The sequence below is a fragment of the Pseudorasbora parva genome, chromosome 1 (genome assembly GCF_024679245.1).
Source record: "Pseudorasbora parva isolate DD20220531a chromosome 1, ASM2467924v1, whole genome shotgun sequence".
Classification (NCBI taxonomy): domain Eukaryota; kingdom Metazoa; phylum Chordata; class Actinopteri; order Cypriniformes; family Gobionidae; genus Pseudorasbora; species Pseudorasbora parva.
Genome location: NC_090172.1, coordinates 6,341,826 through 6,360,691, shown reverse-complemented (window position 1 = coordinate 6,360,691; position 18,866 = coordinate 6,341,826). Strand labels below are relative to the sequence as shown.

Sequence of the window (18,866 nt, the reverse complement as noted above, 5' to 3'; positions counted from 1 at the left end):
AGTACATGCTTGCCACATAGCGGCCCCTTGAGGCGGCGGAGTGCCAGATGTACTGCCAGTAACTCGAGGCAATTGATATGCCAATGCAATTGCGGCCCCGTCCACAGACCAGCAACTGCATGCCCGTTGTACGTGGCCCCCCAGCCTGTGGTGGAGGCATCCGTGAACAGCACAGCATGCCTGGACACTTGTTCTAGGGGCACCCCGGCCCGGAGAAACGAAGTGCTGGACCACGGGCTGAAGGTTTGGCGGCAGTAAGGAGTCACTGGGACCCGGTACTGACCGCTCTGCCACGCCCACCTCGGGACTCGGCCATTGAGCCAGCGTTGAAGCGGTCTCATATGAAGCAATCCGAGCGGCGTGACCGCGGCTGCAGATGCCATATGCCCCAGGAGCCTCTGAAAGAATTTCAGTGGGACCGCTGTCCTGCTCTTGAACATATTCAAGCAGTTCAACACCGACTGGACTCGCTCCTCGGTGAGGCGCGCCGTCCGGTTGACCGAGTCCAGCTCCATACCGAGATAAGAGATCCTCTGTGTGGGACAGAGTTTGCTCTTCTCTCGGTTGACCCGAAGGCCCAACTGGCTGAGGTGACTGAGCACCAGGTCCCTGTGTTCGCACAACTGGTCCTTCGACTGGGCTAGGATCAGCCAATCGTCGAGGTAGTTGAGAATCCGAACGCCGCGTTCTCTGAGTGGAACAATGGCTGCCTCCGCGACCTTCGTAAAGACGCGGGGCGACAGGGACAGCCCGAAGGGCAGGACCTTGTACTGATATGCTTTCCCCTCGAACGCCAAACGTAGGAACGGTCTGTGTTGAGGGAGAAAGACACACGGAAGTACGCATCCTTCAGGTCGATCGCTGCAAACCAATCCTGGGGACGGATGCATTGGAAATGCGTTTCTGCGTCAACATCCTGAACGGGAGCTTGTGCAGGGCCCGATTCAGAACTCGCAGGTCCAGGATTGGTCATAACCCACCCCCTTCTTGGGCACAATGAAGTAGGGGCTGTGAACCCCGTCTTCATATCGGCTGGAGGAACCGGCTCGATCGCGTCCTTCGCCAGTAGGACCTCGATCTCTGACCTCAAGACCTGAGCATCGCTGCTTCGCACAGAGGTGAAGAGGATGCCCCCGTACTTGGGCGGCCGGCGCGCGAACTGAATCGCGTAGCCGAGTCTGATGGTACGGATGAGCCAGCGAGACGGCCCGGGGAGACCTAGCCAGGCCCCCAGAGACCGTGCAAGCGGGACCAACCGCACCACAGACGTGCCCGGGGTGGGGCAGCGAAGCGGAGTACTCTGGCCCGACTCGGGAGGCCCGGAGGCGGCCCGAAGTGTTGCCTGAGCATTCCTGGTTTGGACAGAGAGTGGGTGAGAAGGCCCGGAGGCGTCCTCGGAGCCCACTCTGCTGCCCACTGCCCGGAGGCAGGGAAGTGAAGCACTCAGCCCCGACCCGGGAGGCCCGTGGGCGGCCCGGAGTGTTGACTGAGTGCTCACGAGAGAGGAAGTGTGTGGGTGAGAAGGCCCGGGGGCGTCCTCGAGGCCCACACAACTGCCCCCTGGCGACGGGAGGGTAGGAAAGGAGTGACAAGGCCCGTGGGCGTCGCACACTGCCAACCTGACCCTCTTGGGGCCCAGAGAGAGAGGAAACTGCTCTTAAAATGTGGGTACCGCTGGACTCCGGAGAGCCAGTGGCAGAACCGAAACCAGTCAGGGCCCCCCGGTCCTCCTCCGGGGGGGTGGGGGAGGGATGCGAACATCGTCTCCCCCGAGCAGCTCCTGTTCTCCCTAGCCGGCCCGTCTCAGGGCCGCGTCCCCTTGCGCTTGCCTGCCGGTTAGCGGGCCCTGGACGGGTTGGGCGTCCCTCGCGTCCGGCACCCTGCTCCTCCAGTGGAGGCTGCTGCTCGGCTCTAGCAGGGTGGAGGCGGACGCAGGAGGGGATGCCCTCGGCGGCGAGCCGGCAGAGGCGCTGCGACCGACGACCGAGCAGCTGGTCGTCGGCACCCTGGTGCAACGCCTCCGTCTGCTCTAGGGCCACCAAGAACTGCTGGGCAAAGTTCTCGATGGTGCCGCCGAGGAGGCCAGCCCGACAGACAGGCTTTTCTTGCGCATATCTGCCAGGTTAGCCCCCTATTCCTGGACCACTAGTGTGGACACCGCCTGACCCAGGGAGCGTGCAGTGATTTTCGCCGCCCATAGGGCGAGGTCCAACACCGCACGCAGTTCCTGCACAACCCCTGGGCTGGGACTACCCTCGTGCGTGCAGGGCAGAGGGCAGTGAGAGAGGGAAAACAATGACACTTTTTTTTTTTTTTTTTTTTTTGTCTCATTTTTGGCCCTTTTGACCCTCCATATTTCCCTCTCTCCGATGCAGCAATTGACATCTGTCCTCTGCCAGAGCCAAAAATGAAACGCTAAGCCCTTTTCTCTTTAGGATCAGCGATTCCACCTTCAACTACCAGCAGGCATGCGAGACAGTGAACGTGGCCGTCAGAACGGCACACAGCGCACTGAGCGCTCAAGCCTCTATGAAGAAGGCAAGGCGAACAATGCCCTGACGTGGTCGTGTTCTCATGAGAGAATCCGTACCACCCACGAACAGAGTCTCAGCATGCTTTTGATGCGATAGAGGAGTGGGGGCCCGAGGGGATTTACCCGGCGGGGAATCCCCACTGTAATCCTCAGGCCACCAGCGCTTATCAGCCAAAGTAGCCCTTTTCCAGTAACACTAGAAATGAACTAGATCGGGGGATAGGCGAAGGGACTCGACCCCATCTGAGGTTTCATAGTCTCGACCGCGCATCTAGAGCGCCGACTGACGCGCGCCGGTTGTTGTGACAACCACCGCTGTCAGCCGGTCGCTCGACGGCACACGGCGCGCTGAACACTCGAGCCCTTTATGAGAAGGGGGAGACGAACAACGCGCCGACGTGACCATGTTCTTTACCAGAACATGAATCACCCACGATCGCAATCTCACATGCGCTCGTGGCCGTCAAAGAGGACAGGAAACAGTTGCATACCAGGAATACACGGTTTGAATGACATCTTGAAAAAGACGCAGGGTCAAACCGTGTTGCTCTTTTGTGAATGGAAAGCTGCTCTTTTAGTGTGCTGAAGCACTCAGGGAGATGACCGCGGCTCCACACAGTTCGTTCTGCAAGCCTGTGTGAGCTCTCAGTGATGTGTATTTGTGTGTGTAACGCCCAGCGAACCAACAGTTTGTATGGGAAACGCTCAGCGAACCAACAGTTTGTATGGGAAACGCTCAGCGAACCAACAAGCTCCTTTAGATCGCTTGATCACTGATCAGACGGTCTCTCACTGACGCGCCGTATCACCCGCACTGGCAGACTCTCTCACTCAACACTCTTTGACTCGTAGTCAGACACTCTTCGTAGGAAACAGTAAGCACTGCTCGGCTCCGAAGTAGAAAGCGCTGATCTACCATTCCACTTCCTATTTATACCCGCGCTGCGGGGCGGAGCGTGGAATGCGTGATCGCATGCCAAATTTCATTGGCTCGTTGTTAGATGCTCGAAGTAGGATTGGTCTCTAAAGTAAGATCCCATTCGTCGGTTCAGTTCTGACGTACGTCGAACGTGACCGACTGAAAGGGAACACACACATTGATGTTTCTCAAAATAATAATTTTCTATGTCAAAAAGAAGAAAGAACATCTGATGAGTGAGTAAATGATAACAGAATTTTCTTTTCTTTTTTTTCGGGGGGTGAACCGTGCCTTTAAGATGGTGTAAGACTTCAGTGTGGGCGGGGCCGCCAAACACAACGACCAACCAAATGTAGAGGCCAGGCTGGTTGGGACAATTCATGGAACATGGAAGATACACATTTCATCGCTTGATGCTGCATTTATTGTAATATTTTTTTTTCAACATTATTTTTTTTTCTGTTCGAAGCGCAAATGAAGTCCTGGAAAAAGAAACGGAAAAAGTTTCTACATATCACACATTACAGTCAGCATCGTGCTGTGGCGCATTATTCCTAACTATTTGACTTAAGGCTCCGCTGCGTGCACAATAACATCCATTAAATGCAATTTCTGGGAACTCAATGTCCCATTGTGCGTTTTTTCCCACATTTCACATCTGGTCATGTGTTCATTTATATAATCCAGAGGATATGTAATCACGTAGGGCGTGCTGAATGGAGGCTCGCAAAGCAGGTGAATTATGTAAGTGCAGCGTCTTCGCTTCTTTCTGCTGAAGGGGACCGCCACTTTCTTCCACTCCTTTTCATGCTCCTCTCATCACAAAGCAGCTGTTGTGATGTTTTTCACTGCGGTCACAATTAACCTCTGAGGCTGGGCAGGGAGCCAGCCCCGGCACAACTCAGGGCGCTAGAGAGCCCATCAGGTAAACAGTATGATAAGCTTTGCTGCAAAAATTAGACATTGTTTTGAAGTGAGAGGCAGTTGCTATAGTGACTGTTGCTAATTAACTGCATTCAGCCAGGGGAACAAAGGGCTTAAGGGTACTCAGGACGGCGTCTCTCGCAGAGAGCTATGCGCAGTGAATATGTGCAATCCCGCGGGTCTCTCTGCACCAAAATACCTGCGCCTCTCCTTCTCGTAAGAGCCGGGAGATGCACGGCGGCTGCTTTATCGAGACTAAAGGCTGCTGGACACCAATTAGAGAGCTGTGTGAATCTCCATGCCGTCGGGTTCTAAGCTGCCCTAAAACAAAAATAATCATCGAATCCCCAGCCAATCAGGGTGCTTCATCAGCATGGAGGACCTCTCAAAGGAGATCTCATCAGCTCCTGTGGCATTCTGGAGAGTGGCCTGCCAGCTAGTGCATTTCATTAAAGCAATGGTACACAAGAGAGAAGAGTCACAGAAGCACAAGTCAGAATGTTGTAAGGTCACAGTCTGAAAACAATTTGCGCAAGCAAAAAAAAAACCTTACAGAGTAAAGAAATATTCACTATAAATACTTGCAAAATAAGACTGAATGAATGGCTGGTCACTAACTGAACAACTATTTATTTGTCTTTGTTTTGACTGAACCCTGATATAGTCATTAATCACTAGTCAGTTGGATGAATAGATCGTTGTGACCCTATTGGTCTTGTTGTGTTTTACATGGGACAATGGTATTTTTCACCACACTTCTTAAATAACTTATCTTCCTTGGATCAATCTCATGGCACCAGGCAAACCAAGCTTCACCAACAAAGTTCTCCTAGTTAACAGCAGGTTGGTTAACCAGTTAGACAATCACCCAACCATCACTAACTAACATAAACCAATCTGGATTGTTGTTGTTTTTTTTCTTTTTCTTTTTAACCCTTGTATTAGTTTCAAATACTGGGTACAGTTTTATATGGACAGGGTTAAACTGACCGTAACTGGATTCAATACCACTCACACAAAAAAAATCACACTATGAACAACAAAACATTAAAAGGTTAAACGGTAACTTATAACACTTATTTATCACACATTACAAAAAAAATAAATAAACATACTTTTTTTAATTGTTTTTAAACTTTTTTTCCACAAATGAATTAAAAAAAAAAAATTGTATTGAGTATTCAACTTGAACTTTAAATACACAAAAAAGTGTATGTGGTTGTAATAAAAATGGTAATAAATACTTCTTGCAATTTAATTCACTGAAATTCAATTTGGCCAACTAATACATTTAGATGTGATCAGTCATTAGAAAATTTTCAATTGGAGACCTGATTATTTTTAAAAATTGGAATAAATGTGAAATGGGGAGGGGGAATACAATATTTTTTACACACATTCAAATGAAGGAATGAGACTACAGAACATCCCCACTGCAGAACACGCTCACATGCATACACACACACATACACACTTAAAAAAATTAAAAAAATAATCCATCCATCACAATGCAGGCTGCATACAAATATGAAATGGTTAGATTTGAACACATTTAGAATGCAGAGAAGGATTTGTTACAGGTACGGAAGGAGAGAATAAGGGTTAACCATAAAATATAAGGGTCAAATTGACCCGAAAATATCATAATCACTATATTTAAGCCGCCCATTCCATAACACATCAGTGATACATATACATTAAATGTATAAAAATCAAAACTTCAAGAAAAACATCACAGGCTAACCAGTACTAATCAGATTGATCCGTAACATGCAGTAATATGTGTAAAATGCTGGCCACGTGTTTTGTATAGAATAAAAAAACTAAAGAATTTCAGCTGGATTTTAAGGGTAAAGCCTGTTATGTCTGTTTTGTATATGGGCCACAATAGTCATGCACAACAACCCAAGAGTCAAAATAACCTTGTATAGAAAAACGGCCCATTAACCACATTCAATTCACCAAAAATGCCAATCAAGACTGTGTCTCGAATTTGTCCCAGAACCCCACTGACAGACGCACCCTCTTGTTTTGACAGTTGTAACGGCCCTTGTTAATGGTTGAGTGAGTGAGCGGGTCACAGTTCACGGTGTGATGGCTTTGGCACTAGGACCCAGTGACAGCTGCAGAGCTGAAAGACGAGACTATACAACGAGTCTACGCTCAGAGTGAGGGCAGCCGCAATCTGCTGCCTTCAATGTCCCGCCAAACTTTGTGAAAGCCCCAACACTTCCTTTCAGAGATCCGCTCTAGATACAGTGCTCAAATCCTTAGACAAAAAAGGTCTACATTGCCAAAACGTACACATATGTACCGTATTGTCCAAAATAAAAGTAACTTTTTATGATCTGAAATTTTCTGCAACCTATATTCTAAAGTAACTTATGAAATGCAATTAATGTCAAGCAGGCAAAAAAAATGCACAAAGTGCTCACATGTAGATTTGTTTATTCCTATAGCGCCCGGTAGTTTCAGTTTCACTTTAAATAAATTTGTTTAGGCTTGACATAAATAATAAATGTTATGTTGTAAATGTTGTATAAACAATGCATGGATATGTTATGAGGTTAAAAATTAAGATATGTGCATTGTAAACCAGAATAGCTCACCTTTTTTTTAAAGTTTAAGTAAGCTGAGCTTGCAGGTTTTTTATTTTCTACTCATACAGTTTAATTGCTCTTAACTTCAAATATTTGAGTAAGCTATTTAAAATACATTTAAAATTGTCAACTTAAATATTTTTAGTAGTGGAAACCTGGCTAGTTTGAATTAGTTAATTCAATAAATGTTACCTTGCTAATTGGTAGAAACAATGTTTTGACAGCATTAGTATATCACTGCAGCAATAAAAAAACATTTAACGGTGCATCTGTTCTCAAACTAACCTCATGCGCCACTTGTCACCATGATGGTAACCCTACAAAACACCAACATAACTCTTTCAAACTAATCATTAAACACTACTTAATCTCACACTTAACATTCATTCTGCACAAAAAGCATTATATAACACCTAACTTTAGCATTTACTCTCCTTTGTGAGTGTCATGGCAAAGCAAGCTGGAAAATATAAAATAGAAATAAAAATCCCAGCCCAGTTTCAGTTAAATTTAAGTTTGCCTAAATTAAAATAATCAAGCTCATAAAACTCAAAACAATGAAACAAGCATCAATCAGATGATTTAAAATGTGCCAGTTTTGTGAACTCGAAAGAAAAGGAAAGTTCTAAATACTCATAAAAGTTCATTTGACTAAACTAATGTTTTAATTTGAGTTTGCTCTACTCAAAACACTTAAGTATTCTGAGCGTTAGGGTTTAAACTTTTGGCAGGTAACTTGATAAAGTGGCAAATGATAACCTCTTCCACATTAAAATCTTAAGTTATTATTATTCATCTGTGACGATGACGAGTGATGGGACATTTTGGCGATTACCTGGTTTCCCAAAGTTTTGATTCAAAATGCTGCATTAAATATGTTCTGATTGTGTAATGTCACAGAGAAGCTTTACATGCAGTGTGACAAGACCGAAAATGTTATAACCCATAGTTTAAGATGAACTGGCTGAGTGGACGGCCTGTTATCCAGACTGTTGCTTTGGCTTATGTGGATTTTAACGTTCCTTTTCCAGAGCTATTAGAGTCAGTTTATTTACACTTATAGGATTTCTGCCTACAGTCTTTCTCTCTATCCTCAACATGATCCCCACATATACTGTCATTTGTCTTTTCTTCCAACAGTTCTGAAACAGATTAAGAGAACGACCAAAAATCTCCCAAAGACAACAATCCTGAGGTCTTGATTTGAGTAACTGAATCAATATGCTTTTATAGCATACAGTCTAAACTGTGTTGGCAGGGATTTGTGTACAAATCTGATTAATCTACAGTATGCGATTATCTGCTTGTAATACGTATTTACATGTGTAACAATGTGTGCTGCTTTCCTGTTGTCTCTGCCTGTGGTCTGGAGGACTGTGAAACATTACTCCTGAGGCTATGATGGACATCGCTGTTGAGTAAACATAAAAGCGGACACCGTGAACAGCTGCTAAAGCTGACCTCTAGTCAATCCCTGCACTCTCACACAGGTCAGCAACCCCAGAACTGCCCGCCACTGCTTACATAGTCAGGTGATTTTGTTGACATCATTTCCTGTTGGAGGAGCTATAATGGCTAACATGCGACTTCCTCTGTGCAAATCATGTACAAGAAACCATAATAGAAAATGCAGCACTGTTTCATTATTTAGCAGTTTCATTCACTATAAAATTATCTTCCTGACGGCAAAACTCTTTTTTTTTCTAGTAAAAATACCTATATTTAAAATAAAATTAATGTATGTGAGGAGCAAAATTGCTTTTTGAAAGAACTATCATACTAAAGAAGGTATTTTTCAGTTTCTTTCATTAACTGCTTTGAGCAATAACCTGGAAAAAATGTTTTCTTAATTAATATGGTTTATGCTAGAATGCAAAAGAAACTTTACGTAAGATATATATAATTATTTAAATTCAATTATTGGTAACAATTTAGTTTGCGACCAATTCTTGCTATTAACTATTGCTTATTAGCATGCATATTACTAGATACGGGTTGTTTATAAAGCACATATTAATGCCTTATCACTGTAAAAAAATATTTAGAAAAAAAGTTACCTGGTTGACTTAAAATTTTGAGTTCAGTGAAATTACAATTTTGAGTTAATACAATGAACATTTTTTGAGATTCGACAACCTTTATTAAAAGATTATTAAAAGATTTTGTAAGCATATTGGGTAATTGTGTGTGTTTTATTTCTGATGATGCAGTGAAACATGCCAAATAGTGCTATTTTCATGATTTATCAAATGTTTTATGTGGTTCAGATACAATAATATTTAGAGTTTCTATTTATTAAACAAATTTCCTTCATTGTATCAACTCAAATTTTAAATTTCAATAAACTCAAAAATTTTAAGGTAATCAGGTTACTTACTTTTTTAAGTTAAACCAAAAAACAACTTTTTTTTTACAGTGATTATGCATGTAGTCTACATCACTTTATCCTACCCTAAGCTTAACAACTACTGCAATAACTATTAATAAGCAGTGATTATGAATTTATTAATGCAAAAAGCATAGTTAACAGTTAGTTAATGAAAATTGGACCATAATATAAAGTGTGACCAAATATATATATATATATATATATATATATATATATATATATATATATATATATATATATATATATATATATATATATATATATATATATATATATATATTATGAGACTTCTTTTATTTTGACGTATATATAAAGTAAAATAGTATATATTACTTTATATAGTATGTAGTATATATTACTTTATACATTAATAGTATATTTTACTTTATACATACATCAAAATGAAAGAAGTCTCTTATGATCACCAAGGATGCATTTATTTGAAGAAAAATGCATTAATATTGTGATATATTACAATTTAAAAGAACTGTTTTCCATTTCAATATATTTTAAAATGTAAATTATTCCTCAGATGGCAAAGCTGAATATTAAGCAACCGTTATTCCCATCTTCAGTGTCACAGGATGGTATTCATGGTATTCCAAATATTAAGCAGAAAAAAAAATGGTTTTAAAGAAGCATAAAATCTGAGTATTAGAATGATTTATGAAGGATCATGTGACACTAAATACTGGAGTAATGATGCTGAAAATTCACAGGAATAAATACATTTTAAAATGTATTACATAAGAAACTGGTTCTTTAAAATTGTAATCATATTTCACAAAATAAATTATTTTTCTGTGTTGTCTTGGGTTGTAAATTTTGAAAAATCTTGAAGATTGAAACGTTTCAATGGTAGTGTAAAACATTTGTTGTAAACTTTACTGTACTTTAATTGCATAACCTGGCTTTAAGTTGTTGTTTTCGCATTGACCCATGGTATGTAACACAATAATAAACCATAAAAAGAAACCTCTTAACATCAGTCTGAGCAGCAGTGATTCTTACACTTTGACTTGATCATTTAAAACTGGTCAGCCAAACCAATGTTCTTGCTTTGATTCTTAACGGAGAGAGTGAATGAAAGTGAGTTTGAGAGCAGAGGGTGTGCAGGGTGGCCCAGAGGCTTTGCTGCCACTCCTAAACTTTACATTTCATTTGGCCGGAGGGGTCATATGACAGCTGCAAACGAACGCCCCGAAGGCCTTCTGCTTTCACTTGACACTGACAAGCTGTGAGGGACTCCAACACCGCAGAAAGAAAATATTCCCTCTTTCCATGACATCACCCAGCCAGGAATGGAGGAAAGGAAAGGGGGAGGACGGCAGGAGAAGGAGAGGAGGAGGAGGGAGGGGGTGGCACAGCTGGTGACAGCCGCAGTACCATCTGCTCCTGACTAATAGTTCATGCTGCTTTACTTACACTCCCACTACCCAACAGCAACCCGACGAACGGGAAGCCTGCTGCAGAGGCCCGTGAAGACTTCAGAGATTCCTGATTGACAATTATTCTCATCTTCTACAACCCTTCATGCAATTCCTCAGAGCCCTCAGTTTCACTTCTCACCTCCAGCGATCACCTGTGGGACCGATCCGAGCAGCCTGAGTGTTGAGGGGTTTCGTGTTGTTACCTTGTCATGTGACATTTACAACGTGTCTTAACCAGATGCAAAGTGACAAGTTTCCAGCAACAAGTCCCTTCTCTGTCTACAGTAAAATCAAATATATTTCAGTGGAAAAACAGTGTTCGTGATTCATATTTTTTACATAATGTGAAGTGAAACAGCATATTCAATAAGAAAAAAAAAATCTAAGAGCTGATTTTATTGAATCTTGAAAAGTGCTGAAGGGTTGTAGAATATGAGGGCTTAGCGACGTCAATTGAAAAGGAAAGTTATTTTGACAAAAAAAAAAAAAGATTACGAAAAAAGAAAACTGTGCATGCACCATAATAATAATACAATTTTGTCCACTCACTATAACATTAATAAGCAATAATTAGGAGTTTATTGACGCAAAAATCATAGTTAATATTTAGTTAATAGTAAGAACTGGACCATAATCTAAATATATATATATATATATATATATATATATATATATATATATATATATATATATATATACACACACATATATATAAGTGGCCCTTCAAAAGTTTGTAATTTCTTATGATCACCAAGGAAGCATTTATTTGATCCAAAATGCATTAATATTGTGATATATTACAATTTAAAAGAACTGTTTTCCATTTCAATATATTTTAAAATGTAAATTATTCCTCAGATGACAAAGCTGAATATTAAGCAAATATTATTCCAGTCTTTAGTGTCACAGGATGGTATTCATGGTATTCCAAATATTAAGCAGAAAAAACGGTTTTAAAGAAGCATAAAATCTGAGTATAAAATGTGTAAAATGAATCTTTCATTTTAACTGGTTCTTTAAATTTGTAATTATATTTCACAATATATTTTTTTCTGTATTGATTGGCTTATTAATCATAAGCAAATATATATAAATTGTGACTTTGTTCAAATATGACTATTTTTTCAACAACAAAAAAAACTTAAATTAAAAAATGTAAATGCTTATATACAAAAAGTTTCTTATATTGTAAAATTATATCAAGCAGTAGGGCTGCATGTTTTATTGGGAAAAAATATTTCTGATTCTGATTTTGCTGTGCTTGTTTGTTGGGTAAAATTTGGCCACAAATGTGTGATTATATATCAGTACTGTTTATAAATAATAATAATATTAAAGTTTTTCTTGTAATATTTTGCTGTAAAAACAGAAACATAATATAAATTCAACAGGTAGTGCTGTTATGGCAAAATTAGTGTATTTATTTTCATTAAAGCATGAAATATGATATGAAATTTTAATTGTATCATTGATGCTTACCTCATATGTGGTGGATAAACAAGCCAATTTTCTTCAAATTTCTGTTACAGCACATTAATACAGTTTATTACAGACCTAACTGGACAACTTAAAAAGAGTTTTGTTCTTTTGGTAAAAACTTTATTTGTTCATTGTATGAATGATCTTTGCATGGAATTGCCCATACGTATTATTAAATTACAGTACTAATGCTTATGGGTGTCTTCATTTCGAACACCAAACCATTAAACTTTTATTTTGGCTGCAGGAAGCTTATCTTTTGTTTATAAGTGCTTCTGGTTACAAGTATGAAAAAATGTATCATGCATCCCAAAATAATTCGTTTTCTTGGGAATGACCTGAATTGCGGCCAAGACCAGGAACATGCATCACAAAAGTCTGACCATTTTGATTTCCTGTTGATTTAATATAAACCACTGAGCAAGATTTTTTTACAGACTAGCTATTACTTTGGCTAGGGAAATAGGAAGCAAGTGATCCTAAGTGATCAATGACTGTGACTGGTTAGGACAAAATCTCAGATGACTTTTGAAGAGAACTGGTAAGGACAAGGTGTTGTTATTTGCCAAATTATTATTCATCAACAGCAAAACAACACCTTGCATTTTCTGCCAAATGTTGATTGGTTTTCTGAAGAAACAGAGATTATTTGTGGCCGTATCCCATATGGTATAGTTTGGAGGAAGCAGTGTTCTTACCATACATCTTGCCCTCGTCCGAGAGGATAATTTTGCGGCGTCCACATGGCGGGTATATGGCAAGCGCCTCCTGGAAGCTCTGCTCAATGTCAGGGCTCCACACCCCCTCAGCGTCATTGTCAATGGGCTTGTCTGCTGAGTCGCTCATCCTCTCAATATCCTCGGCAGAGCTTTCACTGCCACTCCAGCTGCTGGGATCAATGGTGGCGGTTGGGACCTCCAAGCCGAAGCCTGGAGCGGACTAGGGTGAATCCTGGAAGTGAAAATAAACAAGAGCAGAGTTGTGGTTAGTCTCTCCAGCGCAGATATCCGCTGATGGGATTTCAGGTGATGCCATCATTTGCTGGTAGTATCACTTTAAACTCATGCCACTGGTTGATTCAGAACATGTGAGACCATTCAAACTAACAGAGCAAAAGTTTTAAAGAGCTTGCACTCTTTGGTGAATTAAATGAACCGCTTTCTCATAGTTGTTTCAATATATTAAACTGGACTTTGGTTTAAAGTATTTTAAAACTGAGAAAATGACATTTAACTACATTTCACTGTAAAATACTTGTTTTGTTATATTTGTCAAAGTGGCAATACCTAAATGAAGGCAGTGCTCCCTAAATTACTTTTTCGTAGCATTATGACAGCTCGAATTTTGAAGACATGTGTCTAAGATTACTGCAACTTAAATCCAATTGCCTGAGGAAATTAAGTTTCCGACTAGAAGGTTTATAGTTAAACATTTCTTAAAACCACCTGGCATTTCCATAAAAACCATAAAATTCCTCTGTCAAAAGGAGAACAATCTCAAACTCAGTCGCCCGGTTTCGAGTTGTCAACATCCAGGGCAATATTGCCCTCATATAGAGTTGGCCGGAATTAACAACTTGGTAAAAATAGCCAGTTTTCTATTTCAATATACTTTAAGTTATAATTTATTTCTGTAATGCAAAGCTGTATTTTCAGCATCATTACTACAGTCTTCAGTGTCACATGATCCTTCAGAAATCATTCTAATATGAGGATTTATTATCAATGTTGGAAACAGTTGAGCTGCTTAATATTAGTTTATAAGGATTATATAGTTTCAGGATTCTCTGATTAATAAAATAAAAATAAAAAAAACAGCATTTATTTAAAATATAAATCTTTTGCAACAATATACACTGCCACTCAAACGTTTGGGGTGAGTAAACGTTATTCAGTTATTCAGCAAGGATGTTAAATTGATCGAAAAGTACTTCTGAAGACATGTTGTTAGAAAAGATTTCTATTTTAAATAAATGCTGTTCTTTTTAACTTTTTATTCATCAATGAGTCCTGAAAAAGGTTCCAAAAAATATTAAGCAGCACATCTGTATCCAACATTGATTATAAGTGAGTATCAAATCTGCATATTAGAATGATTTCTAAAAGATCATGTGACACTGAAATAAATAATACATGCATAACAATTCCTGCAATTAAAATATATTTATTTTACATATTTAAGTAATTCATTGGAAAATATATCAATATGCCAAAAAAAAACATGTTTATGCATGACCAAACAAAATGTTTATATTTATATTTGTATACAAATACATTTTATATACATTTCCCCACATTTCCAATAAATTCCCATCAATTCCTAACTTGGATTTCTAATTTCTAACTTGTTGGAATATTTCCAAAATTCCCCAGATTAGGTTCCCAGTATTACGTTCTTGTGAACTTAAAGGACACATGCATACAGCGGCCAAAGTAAGACCACAGGTGCAAATGAAGTGTGCCATTTTAGGACAGGGCCATTATACACTGACACTATCTCTTTGGAGGTTAGATGTTGTCACTTTCACAGGGGCACATTTGTAATGATGCAACAAAAAAAGGAATAATAATTCAGCAATAAAACACAGTACACAACCATTTTACTTCTGCATCAGAAGTATGAGTGAAAACTAAGAAGAAATATGTAGACTGATATTTGATTTTAAACTCTCGGAAAACACCTTCCAAAAAAGTACCTCTAAAGTGGTACCATGTACCATATTATGTGGCCTCAAGGTACATATTTGTTCCTAAATGGGAAAAATAATAATAATAAAGTCCATAATTTTAATATCAAGTTGTCTTCGAACCAACAACTTCCCAGTTACCAGCCCTGAGCTTTGGCCACTATTTTAAATCACACTATAAACTGGGGTCATAAACTGTAAGAATGTAATTTCCTCTTGAAAATGTTATATTCTCCGCACAACTTCACATGGACTTCAATATGCAACACCTCCAAGAACTTCAGGAGTATTCTTAAAGACTCTCCCCTCTTCTCCATGTACCACTCCACTCCTTCCCCCACCCATCCGACAGCTTCCTCTCTCTCCGTGCCTTCTTCCATTCAGGCAGCTCAAGCTGTTGTGATGTGGACTAGCAGCATATGTTTCTTCTAGAATGTCAGTTCACGAGGGGGGAAGGGAGCAGGCTGTTGGGGAAAAAAAAGGCTCTGGGAGAGTGGAGGGAGCTTTTACTGAATTCCGTGTTTGTGTGCTGAATGCTGACACTGCAGAACAGACTCACAGACTGATGAGAGAGGGGAAAAAGCCTCCTCTTTCTGACCACTAAATGCTTTGGGCCTTCATGCCCCCCCTCCAACCAAACTGAATAATGAACTACACTGGTAATCACTTCCAGCACTGCTGCAAACATAATGTGGTTGTTCAGTGCGGTACCTCATCTTGGAACGGCATTCTCCCCCACCGTCAGATATACAAACTGTTTAAAGATGGCCAGTTTGACGGGAACGCTCAGGAGCTCAGCAAAGATAAACATGTTTACTTCAGCTATCCTTGCAGTGCTGGCTCCCATATGCTAACAGAAAGCCTTCTTGAAAAATGGCTGCCGTTGGTCCCTTGGCCACGTGTGGCCTACTTGAGAGCGGGAGCTAAGGCCAATGTCTCAACACGTCTGTTTCGCCTGACGGAGTTTGACTTCTCTATTGAAAATATCAGTGACAAGAGTGCATGCTTTCAAAGTGACATGAACAATCCCATTTCAACAGGTAGATTTAGTTTAGCATTAGCTAGACCAGCCTGAATTTTTGTTTGTTTGCTGATTTGGAATGTTATTTAAACTGAAATCTGCCCACATTAAACGCGCTGTAATTGCATGTCTGGAAATATCCTAAATAAATCTGTCTCTTCCGTGATACCCTGAAAATTTTGAATAATCCGATCTAATATGATTTCCGACCTGTAAGGTTGCCAGAATAATAATCTTACACGGTGTGTTAATAGGCCAGAGGAGAACTGGCACCCCGACTGAGTCTGGTTTCTCCCAAGGTTTATTTTTCTCCATCATGCCCCGATGGAGTTTTGGTTCCTTGCCACTGTCGCCTTTGGCTTGGCTTGCTCAGTTGGGGACACTAAAAATATGATTAAAGTTATTCAACTTATTATACAAATAAAATATATGAATTAGGTATTATTTAATTCTATAAACTATAATACTGATCTGCCAACATTGTCGCTATATGATAAATTAAAATAAGCTGATAACATCACTGTTTTCTCCAGTACGGCTGTACAGCCAAATCTAATTTTGTCGCAATATTATCCTGTTTGACACTGTGAAGCTGCTTTGACACAATCGTGATTGTAAAAGCGCTATATAAATAAAGTTGATTGATTGATTGATTGATATCTGCTGTGGGATTTAACCTAAAAGGGACATTGTCTAAAAAAAAAAAAAAACATTGCCATAAAAATCACTGATTTACAATAGCTGTTTTCCACTCTCCATCCTATAGGAAGCAAGACAACACTTTTAGTCCACCGATAGCACTGTGCCGAGTTGTGTGGATTATGTCTTTTTTAATCGCTTCTCGGCAAATATTGCTCACAAACCCTTGTGCAATACAAGAACATCTGTGATAATTGACTTTTGGCATTTTCTGTAAATAGTGGTGAGGAAGGACAAAGCTACCATAGCTTGTTTTACAAGTTTGAGCCTAAAAGTTAAGCAATATTTCTAAAGATTTCATAAATATGCTAACAAGTACACATTAACAGTACAAGATTTTGGTATCAAGATGCAACTGGTAACACTTCATCTTAAGGTGATGTAGTTACATGTTACTACATGTACTTACTATAGTAGTAATAACAGTAAACTTATGCATAATTACATGTAACTAATCCTAAACCAAACCCTAATCGTAACTCTATAGTTAGTAGGGATGTGCGATTTCAGCTTCCAACGATTATGAAAATAAGATAATCGATGTGAAATGATTATTGTGCAGCTCCATTCTGAAAAAAGCAGCATATGGGATGTATTATATGCTGGAATTAGCATGGGAAGCGGGAGTGCTGGTGGTCCACAAGCTAAACCAAAAAATTATCAGTTGAAAATCAGATTTTTTAAAAATAATATTACAAACCCTACTTAAAGCAGAGCCATTTGTCTATTTTAAATGACATATCATATTTAGCAAATGAGCATATTTTCAATAGATTATTTAAGCCTTGGTAGTAAAATGCGGTAGCAATTAAAGCTTAATTTGCACAAGATGAATGCAAAGTTTAAACTGCACAAGATGAATGCTCAGAATAACACTAGGCCATGGCAATTTCTAACCACTCACGGCTCTGAGTTTTATCACCAGACCAAATGGATCTACTCTGAATTTACATTTCCACTTACATTAATTGGAGGTTATTCTGCCTTTGATGGTAATGGAAAGTGTAGTAGCTGGTTCTAGATAGGCAGCCGCTTTTAGAGGAGAGAAACAGTCTGCTCGTGCAGCGGATCACAGCCGCTGGACTGGGCTTATAAGGTTGGGTTAAATGTTAGTGAATAAACCATGGGTTGCATCGAAGGCAAATTACCTCTAAATGTAACAAGTAAAGACAAGCAATGTTTGCTGTTGCAGATCAAACTGAAAATGCATTTACATAAACAAGTGTTAAAGAAGAAAAAAAATCAATAGCCTAAAAACAGCCTAATCATGCAACATGGCTGAAGTCCCTCGATGATCATTTAGCCTTCGATACGTCAACGTAACTGATTCACCTCTGCCACTATTTCATGCAACATCTCTCATGGGGAGACCAGATCAATGCCGCCTAAAAGATAATGATAATTTCCGCCTTGTTCGAGAGCGCTGCATTATTGGATTACTTCAACATGCACAATAAATGGGACAATGATTAAAGCTGGATTTTATCTTTTAGCCTTTTCCCCTCAATTGATAAAGACGTCATTCATCAGATGTGACCAAGAAAATCCTTCGCAGCGATGTAAAGGCTCCTCAAAATGTGCTAACTATTTTGCAAAAGTGAACAACATTTAGGAAGACAACTCTATTAGACTGTTTTACAACAAGTCATTGTCTTATTGTGAGTGCTCTCGGAAATATTTAACAGCAAACTGTCAGTTCTTACACGTTTTGTCTAATTAGAGACAAACAATAGGGGGTGGGGGGGATGCTACAGAGATTATTTACATCTGAGAGAAAGAGACATAACTTCATGAGGAAAACTGAAAATACAAGGACGTACCTCCTACGTCCTGTACCTGTTTACCTCAGCAAAGAAAGTAGTTTTTACACCTAAATATTATCTAAACTTGTCACAATAATAAAATGTGTTGATACCAATACCAGGGAAATTTCACAATACTAAACCACAAAGCAAAAATGAATATGCTCTTGAAGAAGCTCATTTATTTTAAAAGAAAGTCCAAATTAAGACTTGTTGTATGTACAGTGAGTTTTGTCTGTACTTCTAACTTTGTGGTTGTGTTATACAGCCAAGAGCTATGAGATGATTTATCAATATTCCTTTTTTATTAATATAAAGGATATACTGACATTGATATTCTAAATGATGAAACTGTACTAATTTTTTAATATTAGCAAATTAATA

The 18,866-nt window shown here is 39.7% G+C and overlaps 1 protein-coding gene across 6 annotated transcripts in view; it reads right to left on the bottom strand.

The window, feature by feature from the left end:
- Window positions 1-18,866, bottom strand: part of tead1b (TEA domain family member 1b) — an 81,499-nt gene that overhangs the window by 42,762 nt on the left and 19,871 nt on the right. For all 6 annotated transcript variants that reach the window (XM_067459910.1, XM_067460086.1, XM_067460253.1 and 3 more), the window contains exon 3: window positions 12,973-13,225. In XM_067459910.1, the coding sequence (XP_067316011.1) occupies window positions 12,973-13,120 (148 nt within the window). In that variant the 5' untranslated portion in view covers window positions 13,121-13,225. The remainder of the gene's footprint in view (window positions 1-12,972; window positions 13,226-18,866) is intronic.